The sequence below is a fragment of the Garra rufa genome, chromosome 23 (genome assembly GCF_049309525.1).
Source record: "Garra rufa chromosome 23, GarRuf1.0, whole genome shotgun sequence".
Taxonomy (NCBI): Eukaryota; Metazoa; Chordata; class Actinopteri; order Cypriniformes; family Cyprinidae; genus Garra; species Garra rufa.
The window spans coordinates 922,794-939,769 of record NC_133383.1 but is presented as its reverse complement, the minus strand read 5'-3'; the positions used below and the strand labels follow the sequence as shown (position 1 = coordinate 939,769).

At 25.7% G+C, this 16,976-nt stretch overlaps 1 protein-coding gene across 1 annotated transcript in view; it reads right to left on the bottom strand.

Annotated features, from left to right (window-relative positions):
• Nucleotides 1-2,839: 2,839 nt before the first annotated feature.
• Nucleotides 2,840-16,976, bottom strand: part of LOC141299236 (ankyrin repeat and LEM domain-containing protein 2-like) — a 33,843-nt gene continuing 19,706 nt past the window's right edge. The window contains exons 7-13 of the mRNA XM_073829584.1: nt 16,894-16,957; nt 16,622-16,806; nt 14,531-14,637; nt 14,311-14,459; nt 5,940-6,279; nt 5,722-5,853; nt 2,840-3,306 (exon numbers count right to left, since the gene is read on the bottom strand). Of these exons, the coding sequence (XP_073685685.1) occupies nt 3,144-3,306; nt 5,722-5,853; nt 5,940-6,279; nt 14,311-14,459; nt 14,531-14,637; nt 16,622-16,806; nt 16,894-16,957 (1,140 nt within the window). The 3' untranslated portion in view covers nt 2,840-3,143. The remainder of the gene's footprint in view (nt 3,307-5,721; nt 5,854-5,939; nt 6,280-14,310; nt 14,460-14,530; nt 14,638-16,621; nt 16,807-16,893; nt 16,958-16,976) is intronic.

Below are 16,976 nucleotides of genomic sequence, written 5' to 3'. Positions count from 1 at the left end.
AAATGATGGTTGGTCAATCTTTTGATTCAGATTGTAACTTTAAAGCGGGTTTGCGAATCATTATTTAAATCAAATTCGTGAATCGTTTGATTCAGATCGGAACCTTGGAGTCGGTTTGCAAATCGTTTGATTCAGATCAGAACTTTGGAGTCGGTTCGCGAATCATTTCATTTAAATCAGAACTTCGGAGCAAATTCGCAAATCATTTCACAAATTAAATGATTCGCGAACCGCACTCTTAAGTCCCGATCTGAAATGATGGTTCGTCAATCGTTTGTTTCAGATTGTAACTTTAAAGCGGGTTTGCGAATCATTATTTAGATCAAATTCGTGAATCGTTTGATTCAGATCAGAGCCTTGGAGTCAGTTTGCAAATCGTTTAATTCAGATCGGAACTTTGGAGTCGGTTCGCGAATCATTTGATTTAAATCGGAACTTATTCCGCAAATCATTCCGCAAATAAAATTACTTGCTCTGTATTCCTGATCTGAAATGATGGCTCATGAATCTTTTGATTTAGATCGGAACTTTGAAGTCGGTTCCCGAACCATTTGATTTCAGTCAGAACTTCGGAGTGGATTCGCAAATTAAATGATTCGCGAATTGCGCTTTGAAGTCCCGATCTGAAATGATGGTTCGTGAATCTTTTGATTCAGATTGGAACTTTGAAGCAGGTTTGTGAATCATTTGATTTAGAACGGATCTTTAGAGTCAGTTTGCGAACCATTTGATTTAAATCAGAACTTTGGAGCGGATTCGCAAATCATTTCGCAAATTAAATTATCTGCGAACTGCGCTCTGTAGTACCGATCTGAAATGATGGTTTGAGAATCTTTTGATTCAGATTGGAACTTTGAAGCAGGTTTGTGAATCATTTGATTTAGAATGGATCTTTAGAGTCAGTCTGCGAACCATTTGATTTTGCGGGTTTGCGAATCATTATTTAGATCAAATTCGCCAATCGTTTGATTCAGATCAGAACCTTGGAGTCAGTTTGCAAATCGTTTAATTCAGATTGGAACTTTGGAATCGGTTCACGAATTATTTAATTTAAATCAGAACTTCGGAGCAAATTCGGGAATCATTTTACAAATTAAATAATTTGCGAACCGTGCTCTAAAGTCGCGATCTTAAATGACGGTTTGTAAATCTTTTGATTCAGTTTGGAACTTCAAAGCGATTCCACAAATCATTATTCAGATCGGATTCACGCATCATTTGATTTTGATCGGCACTTCAAATCGGTTTGCAAATCATTTTATATAAATCGGAACTTCGGAGCGGAATTTGAAAATCATTTCGTAAATTAAATGATTTACGAACCGCACTCTGAAGTCCCGATCTGAAATGATGGTTGGTCAATCTTTTGATTCAGATTGTAACTTTAAAGCGGGTTTGCGAATCATTATTTAAATCAAATTCGTGAATCGTTTGATTCAGATCAGAACGTTGGAGTCGGTTTGCAAATCGTTTAATTCAGATCGGAACTTTGGAGTCGGTTCGCGAATCATTTGATTTAAATCGGAACTTATTCCGCAAATAAAATTACTTGCTCTGTATTCCTGATCTGAAATGATGGCTCATGAATCTTTTGATTTAGATCGGAACTTTGAAGTCGGTTCCCGAACCATTTGATTTCAGTCAGAACTTCGGAGTGGATTCGCAAATTAAATGATTCGCGAATTGCGCTTTGAAGTCCCGATCTGAAATGATGGTTCGTGGATCTTTTGATTCAGATTGGAACTTTGAAGCAGGTTTGTGAATCATTTGATTTAGAACGGATCTTTAGAGTCAGTTTGCGAACCATTTGATTTAAATCAGAACTTTGGAGCGGATTCGCAAATCATTTCGCAAATTAAATTATCTGCGAACTGCGCTCTGTAGTACCGATCTGAAATGATGGTTTGAGAATCTTTTGATTCAGATTGGAACTTTGAAGCAGGTTTGTGAATCATTTGATTTAGAATGGATCTTTAGAGTCGGTCTGCGAACCATTTGATTTTGCGGGTTTGCGAATCATTATTTAGATCAAATTCGCCAATCGTTTGATTCAGATCAGAACCTTGGAGTCGGTTTGCAAATCGTTTAATTCAGATTGGAACTTTGGAATCGGTTCGCGAATTATTTAATTTAAATCAGAACTTCGGAGCAAATTCGGGAATCATTTTGCAAATTAAATAATTTGCGAACCGTGCTCTAAAGTCTCGATATAAAATGACGGTTTGTAAATCTTTTGATTCAGTTTGGAACTTCAAAGTGGGTCCACAAATCATTATTCAGATCGGATTCACGCATTGTTTGATTTTGATCGGCACTTCAAATCGGTTTGCAAATCATTTTATATAAATCGGAACTTCGGAGCAGAATTTGCGAATCATTTCGTAAATTAAATGATTTGCGAACCGCACTCTGAAGTCCCCATCTGAAATGATGGTTCGTCAATCTTTTGATTCAGATCGGAACTTCAAAGCGGGTTCACGAATCATTTGATTTAAATCTGAAGTTCTGAACGGATTCGCGAAATTGAATGATTAGCAAATGATTAGCTCTGATATAAAATAATGATTCGCAAATCTTTTGATTCAAATCATAACTTGAGCGAATCATTTAATTCATATCAGGACTCGTGATTGAGTGCAGGTTTGCAAATCTTTTGTTTTCGATCGGGATTTCGAAGCAAGTATTGCAAATGTTAGTTTTTTTTTCAATTTAATTTTAAAAATGAAATAGTAAACATCAAGCTTTACAGCTAAAGAGTCCTTTACTAGCGCCATCTGCTGGTACAGAGAAATAAAGAGGCTTTGCATTTGATTAATACTGTTATACTTACATGCACACAAATCTTGGTCATTCTGCACCTTCGTGTGAATTAAGAAAATATACCAAATGCAACCCGACTTTTTTCTTAACAAATCTTTATATAACAATGAAACATAGTTCAATGCATAATTATTATTATATATTACATATACCATACTTTAGACGCAGCATTTTTTCCCTGCATTTACAAACATTATAATGCTGGAAAATTAGTGCAATTATTATAGGCTGTGCAAAAATCGAAAGTTGCATAAAACATAGTTTAACTTGTAATAAAAGCTCCATTAAGAGTTTGTAAAGTGTGACAGCATCTGAAGTTCTGCTTAAAGATGGCTGCAGGATTTGTTCGGTGGGCTGAAGGTGAACTTCTGAGGGTTAAAGTGACCAGGGCTTCTGAACTTGGGCGAGACGGTTAACCAGTTCAATCTGAAGACCGGGGAAGTGCGGCTCTCAGCGGATCGGTTCATCTGTGAGGGCGACGGCCAGCTGAAAATCACACCGCATTTCAGTTCAGTACAGCAGAATACAAATACAGGACATTTTCACATTTGGAATAAATATTGTATTATAAATTTGGAAAAAATCAGATGCAACTTAAAATCCAATGCAAACAGGGTTTTTATTTGGGTTAAATAAAGGAACATTTAAGACTCTTTAAGACCCACAGAAACATGCAAAACATGCACAAATGCACACATTTGGCCCTTATTTATTTGTATAATGCATTTCACAAATGCCACTAGTTTTACTTTTGCTGTAAACTAATTTGTTTAGACATGGCGTTTATAATAAATGATATTTGTAATGTAAGCCACTATAATTTATGCTTGTTTTTATACTCATTTTTATTCCTGTTCTGTTCTGAATAGAGTTTATAATGTTTCTACACGTCTTAGTTTAATTATCAGTATTTTACATTATTTCTAAATGTAATAATAAAATGTGACTTAAACACCAGGATATAAAAGGGGGATTAACATTGATTAATACATCAATGAAGTTTACAAATTTATTTCAAGAATTAAATAATACATGAAAAATTTGATTGGTAGAAAAAAGCATAGATAACACATTTAGGAATAACATTGATTAATACATTTATTATAAAGTTGATAAATTTAATTACATTTATTTTAAGAAATAAATAGTAAACCGAAAATATGACTGACAGATTAAGGAAAAAAATTATATATTTATTGTTTATGAATTTAATAACATTTATTTTAAGAAATAAATTAACTAAATATGATTTACAAAATTAAGAATACAGTATAAATTCAAGAAAAACTTGATTACTATTAAATTAATATGGTTTATGAGTTTAATAACATTTATGTAAAGAATCAAACAATAAATAGAAAATATGACTGATAGAATAAAGAATAAAATTATAAATTTAAGAATAACATTGATTAATAAATGAATTATTTATTTTGAAAATACATTTATTTTAAGAATCAAATAATAAATTGAAAATATGATTGACAGAATAAAGAATACATTTAAGAATAACACTGATTAATAAATTAATAATAGTTTAATAATGTTTATGAATATTTTATGTTTTATTTAAGTTAAGAATCAAATAATACATTGAAAATATGACTGATAGAAGAAAAAAATAAATGTAAGAATAACATTGATTAATTAATAAATTAATAATAATTTATTTTTAAAATACATTTATTTTAAGAATCTGTTCGACAGAATAAAGAATAAATTACGAACAACATTGATTAAAAAAAATTGAACAATAATTTATTATAGTTTATGAATTTAATAACATTTATGTTAAGAATCAAATAATAAACGGAAAATAAGATTGATGGAATAAAGAATAAATTTAAGAATAACATTAAGAAATTATTAATAATTTATTTAAAAAATACATTTATTTTAAGAATCAAATAATAAATGGAAAAAAATTATTGATAGAATAAACTAAAATTTAAGAATAACACTAATGTTTATGAATTTAATGACATTTATTTTGAGAATCAATTAATAAATGGAAATTATGATTGACAAAATAAAGAATACATTCGTGAATAACATCGTTTAATAAATTAAGAATTTAATAAAGTTTATGAATTTGTTAACATTTATTTTAAGAATCAAATAATAATTGGAAAATATGATTGATAGGATGAAAAATAAATTTAATATCAAAGATTATTAAATTAATAATAGTTTAATATGGTTTATGAATATAATAACATTTATTTTGAGAATCAAATAATAAATGGAAATTATGATTGACAAAATAAAGAACACATTTGTGAATAACATTGTTTAATAAATTAAGAATTTAAGAATCAAATAATAATTGGAAAATATGATTGATAGGATGAAAAATAAATTTAATATCAAAGATTATTAAATTAATAATAGTTTAATATGGTTTATGAATATAATAACATTTATTTTAAGAATCAAATAAATGGAAAATATGATTGATAGGATGAAAAATAAATTTAATATCAAAGATTATTAAATTAATAATAGTTTAATATGGTTTATGAATTTAATGACATTTATTTTGAGAATCAAATAATAAATGGAAATTATGATTGACAAAATAAAGAACACATTTGTGAATAACATTGTTTAATAAATTAAGAATTTAAGAATCAAATAATAATTGGAAAATATGATTGATAGAATAAAAAATAAATTGAATGTCAACAATTAATAAATTAATAATAATGCAATATAGTTTATGAAGAATTAATGAATGGAAAATATGATTGAATTAAGAAAAAAAAAACACATTTAAGAATAACATTCACAAACCTAACTGAATAAAGTTTGTGAATTTAATAACATTTCGTTTAAGAATTAAATTATAAACACGCAAGACTAAATAAAGAATATTTTCGAGTTTTCTCGATGCAGCATTACCTTTGTCGCTGTGAAGGAGAAAAGGCCAAGATCTTGTTCTTCCAGCTGATGAGGTTGGGATGTGAGTGTTGCTCAATCTCCAAGTCATTCAGCGCTAAAAGAACATCAGTGTCCAGCTTGGTTGGTGAATTACTAACCAAAATAAAAGCAGAAGAATAAAACAGGAGCTCTGTAAATGCATTTCCATTCATGAATCTGAGCAGTACGCTCCATCTCACCCCACTATAAACACATCAGCTCTGCGGCGGTGCATTGGGCCGCTGTGGACATCCGTCACACTGTGTGTTGATTTAAACGAAGAGCTGGAAGAGCTGGATGAGTCCAGACGGGTGCGTGTTCCTCGGGACGTCCCGTCATCAGAGTCTTCATCGGCTGTGAAATACTCCTCTGAGCTGCAGCTGGAGCCGTCATCGTCAGCCGCACAACCGGAGTCAGCGCTGCGCTCCATCACTTCAGACGACACCAGAACCTTCTCAAACTCCTGCATCAGGTCACACACCGGGAACACTTCTGCTGCTCCAGATGAATTAAGAAACGACCTTGATCTAGCAGAACAGCCTTTAACACAGAAACACACACAGGACTTTCTGAGAACTGACATATGAGATAATAGACAGAAAAAGATCATTTTTGAAGCTTTGGGCAAAATATATATATATAAAAAATAATAATTAGTACTGTTACTACTACAACTACTACTTATAAAAAAAAAATAATAATAATAATAATGCAACTGTCATTAAAATTATTAAAATTTTAATGTTTGTTTTAACAAAAATTGTTAATAAAAATTATTTTAATTACATTAAAAAAAGAATAATAATTTTTTAATTACAAGATTAAATGTTTCAAGAAAAAAAGTCGAAATATTACGAGAATAAAGTCAAAATTACAAGAATAAAGTCAAAATATTACGAGAATAAAGTCGAAATGTTACGAGCATGAAGTTTAAATTTTACGAGAATTAAATCATAGCAATTAAAGTTATACTATTTTGAGAATAAAGTCGAAATATTACAAGAATAAAGTCGAAAAATTATGAGAATTAAATCATAGCATTTAAAGTTACATTTTGAGAATAAAAAAGAAATATTACGAGAATAAAGTCAAAATATTATCAGAATGTAATCATAGTAATTAAAGTTATAATATTTTGAGAATGAAGTCGAAATTACGAGTATAAAGTCGAAATATTACGAGAACAAAGCTGAATTATTACGAGAATAAAGTCAAAATATTATGAGAATTAAATCGTAGCAATTAAAGTTATATTTTGAGAATAAAATAGAAACAACAAGAATAAATTCGAAATACTATGAGAATAAAGTCAAAATATTAGGAGAATTAAGTCAAATATTATGAGAATTAAATCGTAGCAATTAAACTTAATATTTTGAGAATAAAGTCGAAATATTACGAGAATAAAGTCGAAATGTTACGAGAATGAAGTTTAAATATTACGAGAATTAAATCATAGCAATTAAGGTTATAATATTTTGATAATAGTCAAAATTACGTGAATATCTAAATATTACAAGAATAAAGTCGAAATATTACGAGAATTAAATTGTAGCAACTGAAGTTATAATATTTGGAGAATAAAGTCAAAATATTTGGAGAAACAAGTCTAAATGTTCAGAGAATAAAGTTAAAATATTACAAGAATTAAATTGTAGCAATTAAAGTTAAAATATTACAAGAATAAAGTTGAAAAATTATGAGAATTAAATCATAGCAATTAAAGTTACATTTTGAGAATAAAAAATAAATTACAAGAATAAAGTCAAAATATTACAACAAAGTCAAAATGTTATCAGAATGAAATACCAATTAAAGTTATAATATTTTGAGAATAAAGTCTAAATATTACAAGAATGAAGTCTAAATATTATGAGAATAAGGTTAAATTATTACAAGAATAAAGTCGAAAAATTATGAGAATTACATCATAGCAATTAAAGTTACATTTTGAGAATAAAAAATAAATTACAAGAATAAAGTCAAAATATTATCAGAATGAAATCATAGTAATTAAAGTTATAATATTTTGAGAATGAAATAGAAATTACAAGAATAAAGTTGAAATATTACAAGAATTAAATCATAGCAATTAAAGTTATAATATTTTGAGAATGAAGTCGAAATTACGAGAAAAAAGCTGAAATATTACGAGAATGAAGTAAAATTATTACGAGAATAAAGTCGAAATTACGAGAATAAAGTTGAAATATTACAAGAATTAAATCATAGCAATTAAAGTTAGAATATTTTGAGAATGAAGTCGAAATTACGAGAATAAAGTCAAAATATTACGAGAAAAAAGCTGAAATATTACGAGAATGAAGTAAAATTATTACGAGAATAAAGTCGAAATTACGAGAATAAAGTTGAAATATTACAAGAATTAAATCATAGCAATTAAAGTTATAATATTTTGAGAATGAAGTCGAAATTACGAGAATAAAGTCAAAATATTACGAGAAAAAAGCTGAAATATTACGAGAATGAAGTAAAATTATTACGAGAATAAAGTCGAAATTACGAGAATAAAGTTGAAATATTACAAGAATTAAATCATAGCAATTAAAGTTATAATATTTTGAGAATGAAGTCGAAATTACGAGAATAAAGTCAAAATATTACGAGAAAAAAGCTGAAATATTACGAGAATGAAGTAAAATTATTACGAGAATAAAGTCGAAATTACGAGAATAAAGTTGAAATATTACAAGAATTAAATCATAGCAATTAAAGTTAGAATATTTTGAGAATGAAGTCGAAATTACGAGAATAAAGTCAAAATATTACGAGAAAAAAGCTGAAATATTACGAGAATGAAGTAAAATTATTATGAGAATAAAGTCGAAATTACGAGAATAAAGTTGAAATATTACGAGAATAAAGTCGAAAAATTATCTGAATTAAAACGTAGCAATTAAAGTTAATATTTTGAGAATAAAGTCGAAATATTACGAGAAAAAAGCTGAAATATTACGAGAATGAAGTAAAATTATTATGAGAATAAAGTCGAAATTACGAGAATAAAGTCAAAATATCACGAGAATAAAGTCGAAAAATTATCTGAATTAAAACGTAGCAATTAAAGTTAATATTTTGAGAATAAAGTCGAAATGTTACGAGAATGAAGTTTAAATATTACGAGAATTAAAACATAGCAATTAAAGTTATTATATTTTGATAATAGCCAAAATTACGTGAATATCTAAATATTACAAGAACAAAATCGAAATATTACGAGAATTAAATTGTAGCAACAAAAGCTATAATATTTTGAGAATAAAGTCAAAATATTTTGATAATAAAGTCTAAATATTCAGAGAATAAAGTTAAAATATTGCAAGAATTAAATTGTAGCAATTAAAGTTATAATATTTGAAGAATAAAGTTGAAATATTACAAGAATAAAGTCTAAAAATTATGAGAATTAAATCATAGCATTTAAAGTTACATTTTGAGAATAAAAAATAAATATTACGAGAATAAAGTCAAAATATTATCAGAATGTAATCATAGTAATTAAAGTTATAATATTTTGAGAATGAAGTCGAAATTACGAGTATAAAGTCGAAATATTACGAGAAAAAAGCTGAAATATTACGAGAATGAAGTAAAATTATTATGAGAATAAAGTCGAAATATTACAAGAATTAAATCATAGCAATTAAAGTTAGAATATTTTGAGAATGAAGTCGAAATTACGAGAATAAAGTCGAAATATTACGAGAAAAAAGCTGAAATATTACGAGAATGAAGTAAAATTATTATGAGAATAAAGTCGAAATTACAAGAATAAAGTCAAAATATCACGAGAATAAAGTCGAAAAATTATCTGAATTAAAACGTAGCAATTAAAGTTAATATTTTGAGAATAAAGTCGAAATGTTACGAGAATGAAGTTTAAATATTACGAGAATTAAAACATAGCAATTAAAGTTATTATATTTTGATAATAGCCAAAATTACGTGAATATCTAAATATTACAAGAACAAAATCGAAATATTACGAGAATTAAATTGTAGCAACAAAAGCTATAATATTTTGAGAATAAAGTCAAAATATTTTGATAATAAAGTCTAAATATTCAGAGAATAAAGTTAAAATATTGCAAGAATTAAATTGTAGCAATTAAAGTTATAATATTTGAAGAATAAAGTTGAAATATTACAAGAATAAAGTCTAAAAATTATGAGAATTAAATCATAGCATTTAAAGTTACATTTTGAGAATAAAAAATAAATATTACGAGAATAAAGTCAAAATATTATCAGAATGTAATCATAGTAATTAAAGTTATAATATTTTGAGAATGAAGTCGAAATTACGAGTATAAAGTCGAAATATTACGAGAACAAAGCTGAAATATTACGAGAATGAAGTCAAAATATTATGAGAATGAAGTCAAAATATTATGAGAATTAAATCGTAGCAATTAAAGTTAAATATTATGAGAATTAAATCGTAGCAATTAAAGTTATATTTTGAGAATAAAATAGAAACAACAAGAATAAATTCGAAATACTATGAGAATAAAGTCAAAATATTAGGAGAATTAAGTCAAATATTATGAGAATTAAATCGTAGCAATTAAAGTTAATATTTTGAGAATAAAGTCGAAATATTACGAGAATAAAGTCGAAATGTTACGAGAATGAAGTTTAAATATTACGAGAATTAAATCATAGCAATTAAGATTATAATATTTTGATAATAGTCAAAATTACGTGAATATCTAAATATTACAAGAACAAAATCGAAATATTACGAGAATTAAATTGTAGCAACTAAAGCTATAATATTTTGAGAATAAAGTCAAAATATTTGGAGAAACAAGTCTAAATGTTCAGAGAATAAAGTTAAAATATTACAAGAATAAAGTTGAAAAATTATGAGAATTAAATCATAGCAATTAAAGTTACATTTTGAGAATAAAAAATAAATTACAAGAATAAAGTCAAAATATTACAACAATAAAGTCAAAATGTTATCAGAATGAAATACCAATTAAAGTTATAATATTTTGAGAATACAGTCGAAATATTACAAGAATGAAGTCTAAATATTATGAGAATAAGGTTAAATTATTACAAGAATAAAGTCGAAAAATTATGAGAATTACATCATAGCAATTAAAGTTACATTTTGAGAATAAAAAATAAATTACAAGAATAAAGTCAAAATATTATCAGAATGAAATCATAGTAATTAAAGTTATAATATTTTGAGAATGAAATAGAAATTACAAGAATAAAGTTGAAATATTACAAGAATTAAATCATAGCAATTAAAGTTATAATATTTTGAGAATGAAGTCGAAATTACGAGAATAAAGTCGAAATTACGAGAAAAAAGCTGAAATATTACGAGAATGAAGTAAAATTATTACGAGAATAAAGTCGAAATTACGAGAATAAAGTTGAAATATTACAAGAATTAAATCATAGCAATTAAAGTTAGAATATTTTGAGAATGAAGTCAAAATTACGAGAATAAAGTCGAATTATTACGAGAAAAAAGCTGAAATATTACGAGAATGAAGTAAAATTATTACGAGAATAAAGTCGAAATTACAAGAATAAAGTTGAAATATTACAAGAATTAAATCATAGCAATTAAAGTTAGAATATTTTGAGAATGAAGTCGAAATTACGAGAATAAAGTCGAAATATTACGAGAAAAAAGCTGAAATATTATGAGAATGAAGTAAAATTATTACGAGAATAAAATCGAAATTACAAGAATAAAGTCAAAATATCACGAGAATAAAGTCGAAATATTACGAGAAAAAAGCTGAAATATTACGAGAATGAAGTAAAATTATTACGAGAATAAAGTCAAAATATCACGAGAATAAAGTCGAAAAATTGTCAGAATTAAAACGTAGCAATTAAAGTTAATATTTTGAGAATAAAGTCGAAATGTTACGAGAATGAAGTTTAAATATTACGAGAATTAAAACATAGCAATTAAAGTTATTATATTTTGATAATAGTCAAAATTACGTGAATATCTAAATATTACAAGAACAAAATCGAAATATTACGAGAATTAAATTGTAGCAACTAAAGCTATAATATTTTGAGAATAAAGTCAAAATATTTGGAGAATAAAGTCTAAATATTCAGAGAATAAAGTCTAAATATTCAGAGAATAAAGTCTAAATATTCAGAGAATAAAGTCAAAATATTTGGAGAATAAAGTCTAAATATTCAGAGAATAAAGTCAAAATATTTGGAGAATAAAGTCTAAATATTCAGAGAATAAAGTCAAAATATTTGGAGAATAAAGTCTAAATATTCAGAGAATAAATTTAAAATATTGCAAGAATTAAATTGTAGCAATTAAAGTTATAATATTTGAAGAATAAAGTCTAAAAATTATGAGAATTACATCATAGCAATTAAAGTTACATTTTGAGAATAAAAAATAAATTACAAGAATAAAGTCAAAATATTATCAGAATGAAATCATAGTAATTAAAGTTATAATATTTTGAGAATGAAATAGAAATTACAAGAATAAAGTCGAAATATTACGAGAAAAAAAGCTGAAATATTACGAGAATGAAGTCGAAATATTACGAGAATTAAATTGTAGCAACTAAAGTTATAATATTTTGAGAATAAAGTCAAAATATTTGGAGAAACAAGTCTAAATATTCAGAGAATAAAGTTAAAATATTACAAGAATTAAATTGTAGCAATTAAAGTTAAAATATTACAAGAATAAAGGTGAAAAATTATGAGAATTAAATCATAGCAATTAAAGTTACATTTTGAGAATAAAAAAATAAATTACAAGAATAAAGTCAAAATATTACAACAAAGTCAAAATGTTATCAGAATGAAATACCAATTAAAGTTATAATATTTTGAGAATAAAGTCGAAATATTACAAGAATGAAGTCTAAATATTATGAGAATAAGGTTAAATTATTACAAGAATAAAGTCGAAAAATTATGAGAATTACATCATAGCAATTAAAGTTACATTTTGAGAATAAAAAATAAATATTACGAGAATAAAATCAAAATATTATCAGAATGTAATCATAGTAATTAAAGTTATAATATTTTGAGAATGAAATAGAAATTACAAGAATAAAGTTGAAATATTACGAGAATTAAACCATAGCAATTAAAGTTATAATATTTTGAGAATGAAGTCAAAATTACGAGAATAAAGTCAAAATATTACGAGAAAAAAGCTGAAATATTACGAGAATGAAGTAAAATTATTACGAGAATAAAGTCGAAATATCACGAGAATAAAGTCGAAAAATTATCAGAATTAAAACGTAGCAATTAAAGTTAATATTTTGAGAATAAAGTCGAAATGTTACGAGAATGAAGTTTAAATATTACGAGAATTAAAACATAGCAATTAAAGTTATTATATTTTGATAATAGCCAAAATTACGTGAATATCTAAATATTACAAGAACAAAATCGAAATATTACGAGAATTAAATTGTAGCAACTAAAGCTATAATATTTTGAGAATAAAGTCAAAATATTTGGAGAATAAAGTCTAAATATTCAGAGAATAAAGTCTAAATATTCAGAGAATAAAGTCTAAATATTCAGAGAATAAAGTCTAAATATTCAGAGAATAAAGTCTAAATATTCAGAGAATAAATTTAAAATATTGCAAGAATTAAATTGTAGCAATTAAAGTTATAATATTTGAAGAATAAAGTCGAAATATTCAGAGAATAAAGTGTAAATATTATGAGAATAAGGTTAAATTATTACAAGAATGAAGTCGAAAAATTATGAGAATTACATCATAGCAATTAAAGTTATAACATTTTGAGAATAAAAAATAAAGTCAAAATATTATCAGAATGAAATCATAGTATTTAAAGTTATAATATTTTGAGAATGAAATAGAAATTACAAGAATAAAGTTGAAATATTACAAGAATTAAATCATAGCAATTAAAGTTAGAATATTTTGAGAATAAAGTCAAAATTACGAGAATAAAGTCGAAATATGAGAACAAAGCTGAAATATTACGAGAATAAAGTAAAATTATTACGAGAATAAAGTCAAAATATTATGAGAATTAAATCGCAGCAATTAAAGTTATATTTTGAGAATAAAATAGAAACAACAAGAATAAATTCGAAATACTATGAGAATAAAGTCAAAATATTACGAGAATTAAGTCAAATATTAGGAGAATTAAATCGTAGCAATTAAAGTAATATTTTGAGAATAAAATAGAAACAACAAGAATAAATTCGAAATACTATGAGAATAAAGTCAAAATATTACGAGAATTTAGTCAAAATATTACGAGAATTAAATCGTAGCAATTAAAGTTATAATATTTAGCGTTTCGAGGATTCATTCTCGGAGCGTTTCAACGACTTTATTCTCGTAGTATTTTGATTTTATTCTCATAGTATTGCGACTTTATTCTTGTAGTATTCTGACTTTTTGACTTTATTCTCGTAGTATTTCGAGATTTTTTTTCTCCTTGGCACTAAAACGCCATCGTATAATAGCAATAATGTTAAATCTAAAAAAACCTTTTTCCGGAAAGTGACTGTGTGCTGCTGTACCTGTGGATGAATGGTTGATCAGACTGTCCTCTGTGAAGCTCAGATGCTCCTCCAGCATCTTCAGGCCATCAGTGCTGGTCAGGTCGATGAAGCAGCTGAGGAAATCCCAGTATTCGGCCCACGGGTGTCCCATCTCATGAGCCAGCTCTCTGTGGACACAGCCATGCAGGATTACTGGAGTAATGGAGTTTAATGTTATTAATTAAATGAACGTCCTCACCTGCCGACTCTCTCTGCGCCGCGCTCTGAATCAGTCTTCAGGATGTGATGGAAGTATCCGGCTCGCTCCCGCGGCGGCATCTTCCACAGTCTGTGAAACTCCTCGGCCTGAAAGGAAATCAGGATCTCAGTTTAACTGCTTTGTGAATCTGACTTTTCTTTTACTGTTTGTTATTTGCCAATCTGTGTTTAGTTTGAATTATCTATTTGTTTGACATGTCTGTATGTTCTCCCACCCTCTGTTTAAACTTTTTAGACTATTTGTTTAATGTTCTTTGTCTCTCTTATTGATAATAATGATGATTATTACTACTAATAAAACGAGTATTATTAATTTTAAAATTGTTATTATAAAAAAACTGTAATAAAAATTAATAAAAAATTATTTTACTTTTAAAAACAATAACTTATGCAATAAGGACAATACTGTAATATCTAAAAATGTCACTAAATGTTACAAAATAAAAATAATAACACAAAAATATTATTATTACAAATGATAATATTAATAATATTAATGTTAAAAAAGTTATTTAAATTATTATTATTATAACTTCTGTGCTACCAAAATTGTAATAAGATATAATTTTCACAATAAAATGTAAAAGAATAAAAACAATTGGCTAGTTTGCAATAATAATGACAATACTGTAATATCTAAAAATATTACTAAATATTATAATATAAAAATAATACTAAAAAATTATCATTATAATATTAATCTTAAGTTATTATTAAAATTATTGTTATAACTTCTGTGCTAACAAAGATTGTAATATAACTTTAATAATAAAATGTATTTATTTTAATTAGTAAAATAATAATTTACTATGATTTTTCGTAATAATGACAACAAATTTTAAAACTATTTATTTAAAAATAAAACAACACAATTTTTACTACTACTACTACTACTACTACTACCACCACCAATAATAATACTAATATTGAAATAATAATTATATGGTTATTTATTTTAATATTGTTATTATTAAAATTATTATAATTTGTGTGCCAAAAGAAACTGTAATATAATAATTTTAATATCAATTTTTATTTTACTTTTAAAAACAATAACTCATGCAATACTAAGGACAATACTGTGATATTTAAAAACATCACTAAATGTTATAATATAAAAATAACACCACAAAATATTATTACAAATAATAATATTATTTAAAAATAGTTATTATAATTATTACTATTATTATTATTATTATAACTTTTGTGCTACCAAAATTGTAATAAAATATAATTTTAACAATATTTTTTTACATTTTAAAAACAATTTGCTAGTTTGTAATAATAATGACAATACTATGATATCTAAAAATATGACTAAATATAATATAATATAAAATGAATACTAAAAATATTATCATTATTACCAATGATAATAAAAATATTAATTTTATTAGTTAAAAAAAAATATTAAAATTATTAATATAACTTTTGTGCTAATATAATTTTAATAATAAATTTTATTTATGTAAATTATTAAAATAATAATTTATTATGATTGTTTGTAATAATGACAACAATATTTAAAACAATTTATTTAAAAAATAATAACATTATATTTTTACTATTGAAAATAATAATAATGTTATTAATTTTTAAATTATTATTAAAATTATTATTATACTAACTTCTGTGCTAACAAAACTGTAATATAATATAATTTTAATAACAATAAATTGTATTTATTTAAATTATAAAAAATAATTATTATGATTGTTTGTAATAATGACAACAATAATGTAGTACCTAAAAATCCCTTTTTAATATTACTGCTACTACTACTACTAATAGTAACTAAAAAAATATATATTATAATAATATTTTTTTTAAATGTTATAATACTTTAATAATTTTTATAAATATAATAATAACAGAAATTGTAATCACTATAATTTTATTAGCATTATTTTAATTTATTTAAAACATAACATTATATTTTTAAATAGAAATAATAATTTAATAAAAAATTATTAAATTTGCTTTAAAATTCTTGTCATTAATAACGTCATTATTTTGATTGGCATTCATTTTTGCAATAAAAAATGAGATTCAAAGAGATATAAAGTACCTTTGATAAATTCAGAGGTCCAGCAAAAGCCTTGACGGTCATCATTGGGTTTTTGGGACTGTATATTATCTTTTTGGGACTGAATAACTGATCCCCGGACTCTGGTGAACTGGAACACCAGGGAACGCCGATGACTGGATGTAGTGTGTTATCTGCGGCCCTCAACAACGGCACGTAAAATCTGTCTGCGACAAAAACACCAAAAACCCAGCAGTGAAACACATCCTACATCACTGCACTGACAAAACCAGAGCGACACGATGGAAACAGACCTTCCAGATACTCCATGATCTTCTGCTTCACCTCCTTACTCTTGTTTTTGCGCTCACAGATCATCTGCCAAATGAACACAGGC